This window comes from Coloeus monedula (assembly GCF_965178545.1).
Source record: "Coloeus monedula genome assembly, chromosome: 36".
Taxonomy (NCBI): domain Eukaryota; kingdom Metazoa; phylum Chordata; class Aves; order Passeriformes; family Corvidae; genus Coloeus; species Coloeus monedula.
In genome coordinates this window covers 1231968-1248162 of record NC_138816.1, presented here as the reverse complement: position 1 = coordinate 1248162, position 16195 = coordinate 1231968, and the positions used below count along the sequence as shown (strand labels likewise).

Below are 16195 nucleotides of genomic sequence, written 5' to 3'. Positions count from 1 at the left end.
GAGGGGAAAAAGGGCGGGAAACGTGAGGGGAAAAAGGGCGGGAACCGTGAGGGGAAAAAAGGGCGGGAAACGTGAGGGGAAAAAAGGGCGGGAAACGTGAGGGGAAAAAAGGGCGGGAAACGTGAGGGGAAAAAAGGGCGGGAAACGTGAGGGGGAAAAAGGGCGGGAAACGTGAGGGGAAAAAAGGGCGGGAACCGTGAGGGGGAAAAGGGCGGGAAACGTGAGGGGAAAAAGGTGCTCTGCACCCCGAGACACCACAACGCGCTGGGGCTGGTCCTGCACGTACCACAAACCTCCCCAAACACCCCCAAATACCCCAGCACACCGAGGCTGCTCCTTCAGGTACCCCAAACCCAAAAAAGGACCCGTTACAATCAATGGGGTGCCAAATAATGAGGCTCGGGGGGCTGCCAGTAAGGGATCTGTTATAGTCAACGGGGGCTGCAAAATAGTGACTTCAGGGGGATGCCAAAGTCATTCAAATGGGGGCTGCCAGAAGGAGAGCTATTAAAGGCAATGAGGATGCCAAATAATAACCCCAATAGGGATGCCACAAATGGACCCAAACAAGGCAAACAGGCCTGCCAAGTAGTGATCCCCCTAAAAAAGACCTCCCAGAAAGGGGTCAATTCCAATCTACGGGCGCTGCCACATTGTCAGACACCAAAAACACCCCCAAACCCCCATAACCCCTCCTCCAACAACTAAAATCGCCACAAACACCCACAACCCCTTTAAGTCACCACCAATAGTAACCCAGTTACATCTAAATATCACCCTCCCAAAACCCCTCAATCCCCACATAAACACGCCCACAACCTCCCACGCCTCCCCCAAACACCCTCCCCTAAACCCCCCGACACGGGGCCCGCCCAGCTCACCTCCGAGGCCTCCGGCCGCACCCTCACGACGCTGCTGCTGAGCCAGAAGCCCCCCGAGAGCGGGGGCGCACCCCCAGAGCCGCCCCGGACGGGCCCTACCCCGAGGCCCTGCTGCTCACCCGCCCCTTCCTGCCCGAGCCTGAAAAGGACGGCGAGCCCAAGCTTTGGGGGAACCCCCGAGGCATTTGGGCCGAGCTCCCCCTCCCCGCTCACCTGCGGGATGCTCCCGGCGCCGCCGCCGACACAGCGGCCGCCCACCCCGCGCTTCCCCTGCTGCTTTTCCTCTTCCTGCTCCTCCTCTTCCTCTCTCGCTCCTCTTCCTCCCGCTCCTCCTCCCCCGCCTCCGCCTCCAGCCCGGCTCCTCCCGCTTCTCCTCTTCTCTCCGCCCTTCTCCCGCTCCTTCCTCACTCCTCCTCCTCCTCCTCCTCCATCCCTTCTCCTGCTCCCCCCGGGCCCAGCGCCCGCCCTTGGCCCCCCCTTTTCCCGACGCCGCCGCAGCCCGCGGGAGGAGCCGGGATGGAGCCGGCCCAGGCCGGGCTGGGGCAGCGCTGGGCTCTGGGCGCCCCCCACGCGCCCCCTCCCCAAATTCCCCTGGCGGCTCAGGGGGGTCCCGGCGCCTTTTGGGCTTCGCTGGGTGCCGGGGTGGGGTTCAGCTGCCTCCCAAGGCCCCCCCAGAGCGGGGTGACACAGGGGGGGACACACGGGGGTCCCCATTCCCGATCCATCCCCGGCTCCTGCCCCCACCCCCAAGTCCCTCCCCACCGCCCCCCAAGAAACGGCACCGGGCCGAACTGGGAAGCTTTATTGGGAACACTGGGAGCAGCCGGGCGGGGGCAGAGTGACAGCGGGGCTGGGGGGGACACACGACCCCCCCAAAATCAGCGCGGGGACGGAGCGGGGGGTCCCGGCCGGGCCCGAGGCCACGGGGAGGGGCTGCGGCCGGCGGCGGCTCAGGAGCTCTGTGGGCAGAGCAAAGGGGGTGACACCGGGCTGGGGGCCCCGGGGGGAGCTCACACAGCTCCGGGGCAGGGGGGACGCCACCCCCGGGACCCCCCCTCACCTTCTTGCGCAGGTAGAAGCCGAGCCCCAGCGCCAGGAAGACGAAGCCCAACACGAAGCCCCCGATCCCCGTCAGCATCTTGCTGCGGGCGGCGTCCGGCGGCATCTCTGGGGGGTCCGCAGGGCTCAGCACCCCCCAAATCCTCTCACAGACACCCCGAGACCCTCCCAGCACCCTCCCACTCGCCCCCAGCCCACCCAGCACCCCCTGAAACCTCCTCCCAATCCCTTCCCAGCCTCCCCGGCACCCCCCAAAGCCCCTCCCGTCCCTCTCAGCATCCCACAGCCCCCTCCCACTTGCCCCCCACCGCCCCACGACCCCCAGACCTCTCCCAGTCCCTTCCCAGCCCCACCACGACTCCCCCAGAGCCCTCCCAGGCTCTTCCCAGCACAACCAACCTCATCCCAAGCCCGGCTTCCCCAGCCCCGATCTCCTTCCAGCCCCTCCAGGCTCACGCCAATCCCTCCCACTTACTCCCAGCACCCCCAAACTCCCTCCCAGCGCCCACCAGCACCCCCAAAACCCCATCCCACCCTCCCCAACATCCTTCAAACCCCTTCCCAGCCCCTCCAGACCCCCGAGCCCCTCTCCCAGTTTAAACCAGGCTCTCTCGCGCTCCCTCCCAGTTACTCCCAGCGCAGCCCAATCCCCCTCCCAGCCCCCCCAGTGCCTCCCCCGCTCCCCCCGGCGCTGTGGGGCCGGGCCGTACCCCAGTGCAGGCGCAGGGGCTGCTCCAGGCTGACGTGCTCCACCTGGCAGGTGTAGCTGAGCCCGCGCTGGGGGGGAATTTCCAGCAGCACCAGCAGCTGGTAGGTCCAGTCCCCGTTGGGGACGATGTCGGTGGCCACCACGTGGCCCGAGAGCTCCTGCGGGCCCTGGAACCACCTCACCTGGATCTCGGCAGGGTAGAAATCCATCACGGAGCAGAGCAGGCGGCCCGGGCTGGGCTGGGAGCTCGAGGGCACCAGCGAGATGGACACGCTGGGGGGCACTGGGAGAGAGTGGGGACGCACTGGGATCAGCTGGGGGGCACTGGGAGAGACGGGGGAGGGCTGGGATGCCATTGAGAGGGACTGGGAGGGACTGGGATTGTACTGGGAGGGACTGGGATATCACTGGGATGTTTGTGGGAGGGGCTGTGTTGACAGTGGGAGGGACTGGGATGTTACTGGGAGGGACTGGGATGGCACTGGGGGGTCACTGGAAGAGACGGGGGAGGGCTGGTGTGGCATTGAGAGGGACTGGGAGGGACTGGGATGTCACTGGGAGGGACTGTGGTATCACCCAGAGCGACTGTGATGGCACAAGGAGGGACTGGGATGTTACTGGGAGCGGCTCGGATGGAATTGGGAGAGACTGGGATGGTACTGGGAGAGATTGAGATGGTACTGGGAGAAACTGGGAGGGACTGGGATGGCACCGGGAGGGACTGGGATGGCATAGGGAAGGATGGCACTGAGAGGAACTGGGATGGGACTGGGATGTTAGTGGGAGGGACTGGGACGTCACTGGGAAGGATTGAGATGGTACTGGGAGGGACTGGGATGGAACTGGGAGGGATTGGGATGGCAGGGAGATGTTAGTGGGAGGGACTGCGTTGTCACTGGGAAGGACTGGGATGTTACTGGGAGGGACTGTGTTGACACTGGGAGGGACTGGGATGTCACCGGGAGGGGCTACAATGGAACTGGGAGGGGCTGGCATGGTACTGGGAGGGATGGGGATGGAACTGGGAGGGACTGGGGTGTCACCGGGACGGACTGGGATGGAACTGGGAGGGACTGGGATGGCGCTGGGAGGGACTGGGATGGCGCTGGGAGGGACTGGGATGGCGCTGGGATGTTACTGGAAGGGACTGGCATGTTTCTGGAAGGGACTGTGTTGACATTTGGAGGAACTGGGATGTCACCGGGAGGGGCTGGGATGGACTGGGAGTGACTGGGATGTAACTGCGAGGGATTGGGAAGGCACGGAGAAGGATTGAAATGGTACTGGGAGAAACTGGGAGGGACTGGGATGGTACTGGAAGGGACTGTGTTGACACTGGGATGGACTGGGATGGCGCTGGGATGTTACTGGGAGGGGCTGGGATGGCACCGGGATGTTACTGGGAGGGATTGGGAAGGATTGAGATGACACTGGGAAGAACTGGGATGGCACTGGGATGTACTGGGATGCACAAGAGGCCCCGGGGATGGGCCCAAGGAGGGCTCAGGGCTCTGCGGTGATTCCCGGGGAGGTTTTGAGGGGCTCCAGGGTCATTCCCGGGGCCGGGCCCGAGGGGACTCGCTCTGCCCCTCGCTCTGCCCCTCGCTCTGCCCCTCGCTCTGCCCCTCGCTCTGCCCCTCGCTCACCTCTGCGCTCCACGAGGAACGGGGTGGACACCTCGTAGTTGTGCCGGCAGAACGTGTCCACTGCAGTCCGTCTGTCCTCCATCAATTCCGGGTTGCTGTTCCAGTACCGGGCAACCTTCTCCCCATACGGGGTGAACCCCACGAAGTGCCCCACATCGCTGTCGAACATCACGTACTGCAGCCGGTTGTAGAAGCGCCTCTCCACCAACCTCACCCGCTCCGTGCCGTTAATGAACTGACACTCAGCCGTCCACATCTTCTGGAACACCGCTGTGTGTGCGGGACACAGGTCAGGGGTGCCCCCCAGCACCCCCCGAGCTCCGGGGGCCCCCCGGATCCCCGCCCCGCACCCCCTGTGCCCCACGGCCGCCGTGGGACCCTCCTGCCCGCGGCACCGCTGCCTCCTTCCCGCCCTCCTCCCCATTTCCCCTTTCCCGGCCCCTCCCCTCCCACCTCCGCCCGCTCCCCACATCACTCTGCGCCTCCCATTCCCCCTTTGCCCCATTTCCCACCCTTTGCCCGCTAATCCCCCAATCCCCTCCCCGCTCCCGCTCCGTTTCGGGCTCCCACCCTCCCCTTTTCCCCACTTTCCCCCCCGAGCACCCCTTCCTCACCTTCCCCCAATCCTCAGCCCCTCCCGCTCTTCCTTTCGGGGGGCCCCTCCCCCTCCCCCTCCATTTAGGGCTCCCAAACCCCTTTTGTTCCCTCTTTTCCCCCTTTCCCACCGCGGCCCGCCCCAGCCCCGCTCACTCGACAGCTTCTCGCCCGCAGCCGGGGGGGCTCCCAGCACCACCAGTGCCACCAGTACGGCCCCAGCTGCCGCCACTCGCCCCATGGCCAGCGCCGGGCAGGTGCCGCCAGCCCCAAAGCAGCCGCGCTGCACTGGGAGCTCCAGTCCGGACCAGTGCGGGGTCATCACAGACGCCACCTCTGATTGGTCGGGCGTGGTTTTGGGACGCGCTCTGATTGGTCGGGCGTGGTTCTGGGCGCGCTGTGATTGGCTGGAGGTGTTTCGGACGCGCTCTGATTGGCCGAGCCCGTTTGGGGCCCGTTTTCCAGAGGCTCTACCTGGCAACCGATGAGTCACCGCCCACGCGCGCTCTGATTGGCTGCAATTTCTTTAGGGGACTCTTTTTCCCAAGGCTCTACCCGGCAACCGATGACGACACAACAACGCCGCGCTCCCATTGGCTGAGCGCTTTTCGGGGTGCTGCGCCCCCACTCCCAGTCCCCCCCACTTCGCCGCCGCTTTACCGGGAGCAGCACCGACCCTTCCCGGGCTCCCGCATCCCGAGGCGCCATGGACGGAGCGCGGAGCGTCCCCTGGCTGCTGCTGCTGCTGCTGGCCCTGAGCCTGCCCGGCCTTTGGGGGGTCGAAGGTGGCCCTTGGGGGGTCCTGGAGCCGCGGGGTTGGGATTTGGGGTGCCCTGGACCCTCGGGATCGCGGGGTTGGGGAGGGGGTTGAGGGGATCCGACCTCCTTTTTTGGGGGGGATTCTTTGGGTGAAGGGCATTGTCCCAACTTCCTCTTTTATCTTTTCCCACTTTTCCGCGATTTTTGGGGTTCGGAGTGGCCGGACTCCTCTTTTCCCATCATTTTGGGGCTCTGGGTTTTCCACAACCCCCCTGTTCCCGGGATTTTGGGGGGCTGCGAGTGCCCGAACCCCCCTGTACACCGAATCGGGGAGGGGGGTGGGAGTGCCCAAACCCCCCTGTTCCCAAGATTTTTAGATTTGAGGGTGCCCAAATTCCTCTTTTTCCATCATTTTGGGGCTCTGAGAATTCCCAAACCCCCCCTGTTCCCGGGATTTTGAGGGGCTGGGCGTGGCCAAACCCCCCTGTACCCAGGATTTGGGGAACTGGGCGTTCCCACATCCGCTTTTCCCGGGGGTTTGGGAGGTTGAGGGTGCCTAAACTCTTCTTTTTCCAGGGTTTTTGGGCTCTGGGAGTTCCCAAACCCCCCTGTTCCCGGGATTTTTGGGGTCTGGGCATTCCCAAACCCCCCCGTTCCCGGGATTTTTGGGATCTGGCTGTTCCCAAACCCCCCTGTTCCCGGGATTTTTGGGGTCTGGGAGTTCCCAAACCCCCCCGTTCCCGGCATTTTTGGGGTCTGGCTGTTCCCAAACCCCCCTGTTCCCGGGATTTTTGGGGTCTGGCTGTTCCCAAACCCCCCTGTTCCCGGGATTTTTGGGGTCTGGGCATTCCCAAACCCCCCTGTTCCCGGGATTTTTGGGGTCTGGGCATTCCCAAACCCCCCTGTTCCCGGGATTTTTGGGATCTGGCTGTTCCCAAACCCCCCTGTTCCCGGGATTTTTGGGATCTGGCTGTTCCCAAACCCCCCTGTTCCCGGGATTTTTGGGGTCTGGGAGTTCCCAACCCCCCCCGTTCCCGGCATTTTTGGGGTCTGGCTGTTCCCAAACCCCCCCGTTCCCGGGATTTTTGGGGTCTGAGAGTTCCCAAACCCCTCTGTTCCCGGGATTTTTGGGGTCTGGCTGTTCCCAAACCCCCCTGTTCCCGGGATTTTTGGGGTCTGGGAGTTCCCAAACCCCCCTGTTCCCGGGATTTTTGGGGTCTGGGCATTCCCAAACCCCTCTGTTCCCGGGATTTTTGGGGTCTGGGCATTCCCAAACCCCCCTGTTCCCGGGATTTTTGGGGTCTGGGCATTCCCAAACCCCCCCGTTCCCGGGATTTTTGGGATCTGGCTGTTCCCAAACCCCCCTGTTCCCGGGATTTTTGGGATCTGGCTGTTCCCAAACCCCCCTGTTCCCGGGATTTTTGGGGTCTGGGAGTTCCCAACCCCCCCCGTTCCCGGCATTTTTGGGGTCTGGCTGTTCCCAAACCCCCCCGTTCCCGGGATTTTTGGGGTCTGAGAGTTCCCAAACCCCTCTGTTCCCGGGATTTTTGGGGTCTGGCTGTTCCCAAACCCCCCTGTTCCCGGGATTTTTGGGGTCTGGGAGTTCCCAAACCCCCCTGTTCCCGGGATTTTTGGGGTCTGGGCATTCCCAAACCCCTCTGTTCCCGGGATTTTTGGGGTCTGGGCATTCCCAAACCCCCCTGTTCCCGGGATTTTTGGGGTCTGGGCATTCCCAAACCCCCCCGTTCCCGGGATTTTTGGGATCTGGCTGTTCCCAAACCCCCCTGTTCCCGGGATTTTTGGGATCTGGCTGTTCCCAAACCCCCCTGTTCCCGGGATTTTTGGGGTCTGAGAGTTCCCAAACCCCCCTGTTCCCGGGATTTTTGGGGTCTGGCTGTTCCCAAACCCCCCTGTTCCCGGGATTTTTGGGGTCTGGGTGTGTCCCAAACCCCCCTGTTCCCGGGATTTTTGGGGTCTGGGAGTTCCCAAACCCCCCTGTTCCCGGGATTTGGGGGCTCCAGGAGTGCCGAAATCCCTTTTTCCCTGGATTTTTGGGGTCTAGGTTCTCTTCAACCCCCCTGATCCCGGGATTTTGAGGCTCTGGAAGAGCCCAAATCCCTTTTTTCCTGGATTTTTGGGGTCTGGGTGTGTCCCGAACCCCCCTGTTCCCAAATTTTGGGGAACTGGGGATTCTCACATCCTCTTTTTCCAGGATTTTCGGGGTCTGAGTATTTCTAAACCCCCCTGTTCCGGGGATTTGGGGGCTCTGGGAGTGCCTAAATCCCTTTTCCGTGTGATTTTTGGGTTCTGGGAATGCCCTAACCCCTGTTTTTCCAGGATTTCGAGGCTCTGGAAGAGCCCAAATCCCCTTTTTCCAGGATTTTTGGGGTCTGGGCGTGTCCCGAACCCCCCTGTTCCCAAAATTTGGGGAACTGGGGATTCTCACATCCTCTTTTCCTGGGATTTTGGGGCTCTGGGAGTGCCTAAATCTCTTTATTCCATGACTTTTGTGGTCTAGATTCTCCTCAACCCCCCTGTTCCTGGGATTTTGGGGCTCTGGAAGAGCCCTAAATCCCTTTTTTCCAGGATTTTTGAGGTCTGGGCGTGTCCCGACCCCCCCTGCTCCCAAATTTTGGGGAACTGGGGAGTCTCACATCCTCTTTTTCCCGGGATTTCGGGGGCTGGGCGAGCCCAAACTTCTCTTTTTCCACCATTTCGGGGTCTGGGCGTGTCCCAAACCCCCCTGATCCCGGGATTTGGGGGCTCCGGGAATGCCCAAATCCCTCTTTTCCATCATTTTTGGGGTCGGGCATCCCCAAAATCGCCTTTTCCATCGTTTTTTCCTCCTGGAGCTGCCCAATCCCAGCATTTTTTCCAACTGGGAACTTCCAAAACTCCCCTTTTCCCCAGAATTTCAGGATCTGGCACCACCCAATCCCAGGTTTTCCTGGGATTTTGAGCAGAAACCCCCAAATTTTCCTGGGATTTAGAGCAAAACCCCCAAATTTCTCAGGATTTTGAGTAGAAACCCCCAATTTTTCCTGGGATTTTGAGTAGAAACTCCCAATTTTCTTAGGATTTAGAGCAGAAACCCCCAATTTCCTGGGATTTCGAGTGGAAATCCCCAATTTTCCTGGGATTTTGTGCAGAACCCCCCAAATTTCCCAGGATTTTGAGTACAAATCCCCAATTTTCCTGGGATTTTGAGTAGAAACCCCCAATTTTCTTAGGATTTAGAGCAGAAACCCCCAATTTCCTGGGATTTCGAGTGGAAATCCCCAATTTTCCTGGGATTTTGTGCAGAACCCCCCAAATTTCCCAGGATTTAGAGCAGAAACCCCCAATTTTCCTGGGATTTTGAGTGGAAACCCCCAATTTTCCTGGGATTTCAAGTAGAAAACCCCAATTTTCCCGGGATTTTGAGCAGAACCCCCCAATTTTCCCAGGATTTTGAGCAGAACTCCCCCCCAATTTTCCCAGGATTTCGAGTAGAAACCCCAAATTTCCCAGGATTTCAAGCAGAACCCCCTTCATTTTCCTGGGATTTCAAGTAGAAACCCCAAATTTCCCTGGGATTTCAAGCAAAACTCCCAGTTTCCCAGGATTTCGAGTACAAACCCCCAATTTCCTGAGATTTCGAGTACAAACCCCCAATTCCTCGGGATTTCGAGTAAAACCCCCCAATTTCCTGGGGATTTTGAGTAAAAACCCCTAAATTCCCCAGGATTTCGAGTAAAAACCCCCAAATTCCCAGGGATTTCGAGTACAAACCCCCAATTCCCTGGGATTTTGAGCAGAACCCCCCAAATTTCCTGGGATTTCGAGTACAAACCCCCAAATTCCCAGGGATTTCGAGTAAAAACCCCTAAATTCCCTGGGATTTCAAGTACAAACCCCCAATTTCCCCGGGATTTTGAGCAGAACCCCCCAAATTCCCAGGGATTTCGAGTACAAACCCCCAATTCCCCAGGGATTTCGAGTACAAACCCCCAATTCCCCAAGATTTCGAGTACAAACCCCCAATTTCCCCGGGATTTTGAGCAGAACCCCCCAAATTTCCTGGGATTTCGAGTACAAACCCCCAATTCCCCCGGGATTTTCCCTCCCTGACCGCCCGAATTCCCGGGATCTGCTCTCTCCGCCCGCCCCCAGTGCGCCACCACATCATCCAGACGGAATATTACCAGAAATCCCTGGACCTGAGCGTCGACGGCGGCGAGTTCATGTTCGACTTCGACAACGACGAGATCTTCCACGTGGAGAAGGAGGAGACGATCTGGAGGCTGCCGGAATTCCAGGAATTCGCCAGCTTCGAGGCGCAGGGAGCGCTCCAGAACCTCGCCATCGACAAGCAGAACCTGGAGAATTCCATGGCCGCCTACAACAATTCCCGAATTCCCGCCGGTACTGGCGCGGTCGCCGCAGGGATTTTGGGGGAGTGGGAATTCCAGAGGGGATGCCGGAGGGAATTTGGGGGGTTGGATCCAATTCCAGGGGGTTTAGCCCAATTCCAGGGGGAGCTGACCCCATTCTGGATGAATCCGCCTCGTTTTATCCTCGTTTTCTCACCCCAAATCCATTTCCCCCCATTTCCCCTCTCCAAATCCCATTTTTCCCGCCCCAAATCCAATTTTTCCCATTTGCCCCACCCAAATCCCATTTTCCCCACCCCAAATCCCATTTTTTCCCATTTCTCCCACCCCAAATCCCATTTCCCCCCCATTTTCCCACCGCCATTCCATTTTTCCCACCTCTAATCCCATTTTCCCACCTCCAATCCCATTTTCCCCCATTTTCCCACCCAAATCCCATTTTTCCCATCCCCAATCCCATTTTTCTCACCCAAATCCCATTTTCCCACCATTTCCCCACCCAAATCCCATTTTCCCCACCCCAAATCCCATTTTTCCACCTCAAATCCCATTTTCCCCACCCCAAACCCCATTTTATCCCATTTTCCCCACCCCAAACCCCATTTTCCCCCATTTTCCCCACCCCAAATCCCATTTTCCCACCCCAAACCCCATTTTCCCCCATTTTCCCCACCCCAAACCCCATTTTCCCCCATTTTCCCCACGCCAAATCCCATTTTCCCCACCCCAAATCCCATTTTTCCACCTCAAATCCCATTTTCCCACCCCAAACCCCATTTTCCCCCATTTTCCCCACCCCAAATCCCATTTTCCCACCCCAAACCCCATTTTCCCCCATTTTCCCCACCCCAAACCCCATTTTCCCCCATTTTCCCCACCCCAAATCCCATTTTCCCCACCCCAAATCCCATTTTTCCACCTCAAATCCCATTTTCCCACCCCAAACCCCATTTTCCCCCATTTTCCCCACCCCAAATCCCATTTTCCCCACCCCAAATCCCATTTTTCCACCTCAAATCCCATTTTCCCCCCAAAAATCCCATTTTCCCCCATTTTCCCCACGCCAAATCCCATTTTCCCCACCCCAAATCCCATTTTTCCACCTCAAATCCCATTTTCCCACCCCAAACCCCATTTTCCCCCATTTTCCCCACCGCAAATCCCATTTTCCCACCCCAAACCCCATTTTCCCCCATTTTCCCCACCCCAAACCCCATTTTCCCCCATTTTCCCCACCCCAAATCCCATTTTCCCCACCCCAAATCCCATTTTCCCCACCCCAAACCCCATTTTCCCCACCCCAAACCCCATTTTCCCCCATTTTCCCCACCCCAAATCCCATTTCCCCACCCCAAATCCCATTTTCCCCCATTTTCCCCACCCCAAACCCCATTTTCCCCCATTTTCCCCACCCCAAATCCCATTTTCCCACCCCAAACCCCATTTTCCCCCATTTTCCCCACCCCAAACCCCATTTTCCCCCATTTTCCCCACCCCAAATCCCATTTTCCCCACCCCAAATCCCATTTTTCCACCTCAAATCCCATTTTCCCACCCCAAACCCCATTTTCCCCCATTTTCCCCACCCCAAATCCCATTTTCCCCACCCCAAATCCCATTTTTCCACCTCAAATCCCATTTTCCCCCCAAAAATCCCATTTTCCCCCATTTTCCCCACCCCAAATCCCATTTCCCCACCCCAAACCCCATTTTCCCCCATTTTCCCCACCCCAAATCCCATTTTCCCCCCAAAAATCCCATTTTCCCCCATTTTCCCCACCCCAAATCCCATTTTCCCACCCCAAACCCCATTTTCCCCCATTTTCCCACCCCAAATCCCATTTTCCCCACCCCAAACCCCATTTTCCCCCATTTTCCCCACCCCAAATCCCATTTTCCCACCCCAAACCCCATTTTCCCCCATTTCCCCACCCCAAACCCCATTTCCCCCATTTTCCCCACCCCAAATCCCATTTTCCCCCTAAAAATCCCATTTTCCCCCATTTTCCCACCCCAAATCCCATTTTTCCACCTCAAATCCCATTTTCCCACCCCAAACCCCATTTTCCCCCATTTTCCCCACCCCAAATCCCATTTTCCCCACCCCAAACCCCATTTCCCCCCATTTTCCCCAACCCAAACCCCATTTTTCCACCTCAAATCCCATTTTCCCCACCCCAAACCCCATTTTCCCCCATTTTCCCCCACCCCAAATCCCATTTTCTCCCCCTCTTCCCTCCCCCTGGCAGCCTCTCCGGAGATCTCGGTGTTCCCGAAGCACCCGGTGGATCAGGACGAGCCCAACATCCTCATCTGCCACGTCACCAACTTCTGGCCGCCGGTGCTGCGGGTGACGTGGCTGCGGAACGGGATCCCGGAATCCCGCGGGGTGCTGGAGACGCCCTTTTATCCGGGAAGGGAGAATTCCTTCCGCAAGTTCTCCTACCTGCCCTTCATCCCCAGCCCCGGCGATTACTACGACTGCCAGGTGGAGCACGAGGGGCTGGAGCGGCCCGGGAGGATGCACTGGGGTGAGGAAATGGGGGAAAAATGGGGGAAATTGGGGAAAATGGGATTTGGGGTGTGGGAAATGGGGGAAAAATGGGGGAAAATGGGAGGAAATGGGGAAAAAATGGGATTTGGGGTGAGGGAAATGGGATTTGGGGTGGAGCACGAGGGGCTGGAGCGGCCCGGGAGGATGCACTGGGGTGAGAGGAATGGGGAAAAATGGGGGAAAATGGGGAAAAAATGGGGAAAAAATGGGATTGGAGGTGTGTGAAATGGGGGGAAATGGGGAAAATGGGGAAAAAATGGGATTTGGGGTGTGGGAAATGGGGAAAAAATGGGATTTGGGGTGAGGGAAATGGGGGGAAATGGGATTTGGGATGGAGCACGAGGGGCTGGAGCGGCCCGGGAGGATGCACTGGGGTGAGAGGAATGGGGGAAAAATGGGGAAAATGGGGAAAAACGGGGGAAAATAGGATAGGGTTGGGAAAAGTGGGTAAAAAATGGGATTGGGGGTGGGGAAAACTGGGATTTGGGTCGGAAAAATGGGGGAAAACGGGATTTCGGCTGCGAAAAATGGGGGATTGGGGGTCGGAAAATGGGGAAAAATGGGATTTGGGGCTTGGGGAGTGGAAACCCGAGATTTGGGTGGAGAAATGGGGGATTTGGGGTGGGGAAAAGGCAGAATTGGGGGAATATGAGGTGGGAATGAGGCGGGATTGGACAAAGGGTCGGGGATGGGGAGAAGGACCAGGAAGGATTTGGGAACGTCGGGATCGTCCCCCCTCCCCCCTTTTCCCAGAACCCCAAATCCCGGCGCCGGTGTCCGAGGCCACGGAGACGGTGATCTGCGCCCTGGGCCTGGCCGTCGGCATCGTCGGCATCGCCGCCGGCACCATCCTCATCATCAAGGGGATGAAGCTCGGCCGCGCCCGCGTGGAGCGCGGGATGCTCTGAGGGGCGCGTCCCAAAACGCCTCGGAATTCCCCCAAATCCATCCCGAAATCCCCGTGGAAGTTCCTGCCCCGTTTTCCCTTGAGATTCCCTCCAAACGCTCTCGAAATTCCAGCTGCGATTCCCTGAAAGTTCACCTAAAATCCACCCCGAGTTGCTGCCAGCTTCCAGTCAAGATTCCCTGAAAATTCACCTAAAAGCGGCCCGAAATTCCTTGGAAATCTACCCAAAATTCATGCAAAATGGGGTCAAAATTCCACCAAAAATTCAGCCCGAATTCCGTCAAAAATTCAGCCAAATTTCACCCCAAATTCCCATAAAATCCCCTCCAAATTCCACCCGAAATTCCTTTAAATTCCCTTCAAAATTCTATCTAAAATCAGCCCAAAATTCCCTGGAAATCCACCCAAAATTCATCCAAAATTGGGCCAAAATTCCATCAAAAATTCACCCCAAATTCCATCAAAAACTCACCCAAATTCCACCCCAAATTCCCTTAAATTCCCCTCAAAATTCCGTCTAAAATCGACCCAAAATTCCTTGGAAATCCACCCAAAATTCATCCAAACTTTCTCCCAAAATTGGCCCAAAATGCCCTCAAAATTCTGCCAAAATTCCATCTAAAAATTCCCATAAAATCCCCTCAAATTCCCACTTAAAATCCACCTAAAAGTCTCTGTAAATTCCACCCAAAATGCCCTGAAAATTCCACCCAAAATTTGCCCAAAATTCCCTCAAATTCCCCTCAAAATTCCCCTCAAAATTCCACCAAAATCGGCCCAAAATTCCCTGAAAAAATCCCCCCAAAATCCACCCCAAATTGGCCCCAAATTCCCTCAAAATCCCCTTAAAATCCCCTCAAAATTCCCTTAAAATCCACCCAAAATTCCCTGAAAAATTCCCCAAAATTCCCCTAAAATCCCCAAATTCCCCCAAATCCCCCCAAATCCCCCCAACCCCCCCCAATCCCGCTTTTCCCCCTCGGGAATTCCGCGTCCCCTCCTGGCCCCGTTGTCCCCTCGGTGTCACCCCAATAAAGACGGGGGGGGGGGAGGGGCGGGGCTGTGGGGGAGGGGCGGATCCCAAATCCCCTCCCCCACCCCCCCCTTCCCTCAATCCCCACTTTGGAATTTTCCGGCAACAACAAAAAATTCGGGATCGGCGTCAGCGGAGGGGGGGGAGGGGAAGGGGAGGGGAGGGGGGGGGTTGTGGCCCTAAATGGCCCCAAAATGGCCCCAAATGGCCCCGAATGGTCCCAAAATGGCCCAAAATGGCCCCAAAATGGCCCCAAAATGGCACCAAAGTGGTGCTAAAATGGCCCAAATGGTCCCAAAATGGCCCCAAAATGGCACCAAATGGTCCTAAAATGGCCCCAAATGGCCCCAAAATGGCCCCAAAATGGCACCAAAGTGGTGCTAAAATGGCCCCAAATGGCCCCAAAAGGCCCCAAAAATGGCTCAAAATGACCCCAAAATGGCCCAAATGACACCAAAATGGCTCCAAATGGCCCCAAAATGACACCAAAATGGCCCCAAATGGCACCAAAATGGCCCCAAATGGCACCAAAATGGCTCCAAATGGCCCCAAAATGGCCCCAAAATGACACCAAAATGGCCCCAAAGTGGTGCTAAAATGGCCCCAAAAATGGTTCAAAATGGCACCAAAATGGAACCAAACGGCCCCAAAATGGCACCAAAGTGACCCCAAAATGGCCCCAAAGTGGCACCAAAGTGGCCCCAAATGACACCAAAATGGCCCCAAAATGGCTCCAAATGGCCCCAAAATGGCACCAATTGGCACCAAATGGCCCCAAATGGTCCCAAAATGGCCCCAAAATGGCCCAAATGACACCAAAATGGCTCCAAAATGGCTCCAGATGGCCCCAAATGACCCCAAATGGCCCCAAAATGGCTCCAAAATGGTCCCAAAATGGCCCCAAACGGTCCTAAAATGGCCCCAAATGGCTCCAAAAGGTCCTAAAATGGCCCCAAAATGGCCCCAAAAAGGTCCCAAAATGGCCCCAAAATGGTCCCCAAATGGTCCCAAAATGGCACCAAATGTTCCCAAAATGGCCCCAAAATGGCCCCAAAATGGCACCAAACGGCCCCAAAATGGCGCCAAATGGTCCTAAAATGGCCCCAAATGGCCCCCAAATGGCCCAAAAGGCTCAAAATGGCCCCAAAATGGCCCCAAATGGCACCAAAATGGCCCCAAAGTGGTGCTAAAATGGCCCCAAATGGCCCCAAAAATGGTTCAAAATGGCACCAAAATCGAACCAAACGGCCCCAAAATGGCACCAAAGTGACCCCAAAATGGCCCCAAAATGGCACCAAAATGGCCCCAAAATGGCACCAAAATGGCCCCAAAATGGCCCCAAATGGCACCAAAGTGGTGCTAAAATGGCCCAAATGGTCCCAAAATGGCCCCAAAATGGCTCCAAAATGGCCCCAAAATGGCCCCAAAATGGCTCCAAAATGGTCCCAAAATGGCCCCAAATGGTCCTAAAATGGCCCCAAATGGCTCCAAAAGGTCCTAAAATGGCCCAAAATGGCCCCAAATGGTCCCAAAATGGCCCCAAATGGCTCCAAAATGGTCCCCAAATGGTCCCAAAATGGCACCAAATGTTCCCAAAATGGCCCCAAAATGGCACCAAACGGCCCCAAAACGGCGCCAAATGGTCCTAAAATGGCCCCAAATGGCCCCAAAATGGCCCAA

At 57.4% G+C, this 16195-nt stretch overlaps 2 protein-coding genes across 2 annotated transcripts; one reads left to right on the top strand and one right to left on the bottom strand.

The window, feature by feature from the left end:
- Positions 1-1667: 1667 nt before the first annotated feature.
- Positions 1668-5224, bottom strand: LOC309584158 (class II histocompatibility antigen, B-L beta chain-like). The gene is made up of 5 exons (XM_082300105.1): positions 5046-5224; positions 4296-4565; positions 2651-2932; positions 1942-2048; positions 1668-1840 (listed from the first exon to the last, which is right to left on the bottom strand). The coding sequence occupies exons 1-5, from the start codon at positions 5209-5211 to the stop codon at positions 1832-1834; spliced, it is 834 nt and encodes a 277-aa protein (XP_082156231.1). The 5' UTR covers positions 5212-5224; the 3' UTR covers positions 1668-1831.
- Positions 5225-5538: 314 nt separating this feature from the next.
- Positions 5539-14613, top strand: LOC309584159 (HLA class II histocompatibility antigen, DR alpha chain-like). Its single transcript, XM_082300106.1, has 4 exons — positions 5539-5674; positions 9801-10052; positions 12271-12552; positions 13329-14613. Exons 1-4 carry the CDS (start codon positions 5596-5598, stop codon positions 13481-13483), a joined length of 768 nt encoding a protein of 255 aa, XP_082156232.1. The 5' UTR covers positions 5539-5595; the 3' UTR covers positions 13484-14613.
- Positions 14614-16195: the final 1582 nt, after the last annotated feature.

Bases quoted from the DNA above. Each gene is read 5' to 3' on its own strand.
- LOC309584158 (XM_082300105.1), bottom strand. From the start codon at position 5,211: ATGACCCCGCACTGGTCCGGACTGGAGCTCCCAGTGCAGCGCGGCTGC. The intron at 4,566-5,045 runs GTGAGCGGGGCT...CCGCACACACAG, and splicing joins TGCGGGCGAGAAGCTGTCGA to CGGTGTTCCAGAAGATGTGG. The intron at 2,049-2,650 runs GTACGGCCCGGC...CGGACCCCCCAG, and splicing joins GCCCCTGCGCCTGCACTGGG to AGATGCCGCCGGACGCCGCC.
- LOC309584159 (XM_082300106.1), top strand. From the start codon at position 5,596: ATGGACGGAGCGCGGAGCGTCCCCTGGCTGCTGCTGCTGCTGCTGGCC. The intron at 10,053-12,270 runs GTACTGGCGCGG...TCCCCCTGGCAG, and splicing joins CAATTCCCGAATTCCCGCCG to CCTCTCCGGAGATCTCGGTG. The intron at 12,553-13,328 runs GTGAGGAAATGG...CCCTTTTCCCAG, and splicing joins GCCCGGGAGGATGCACTGGG to AACCCCAAATCCCGGCGCCG.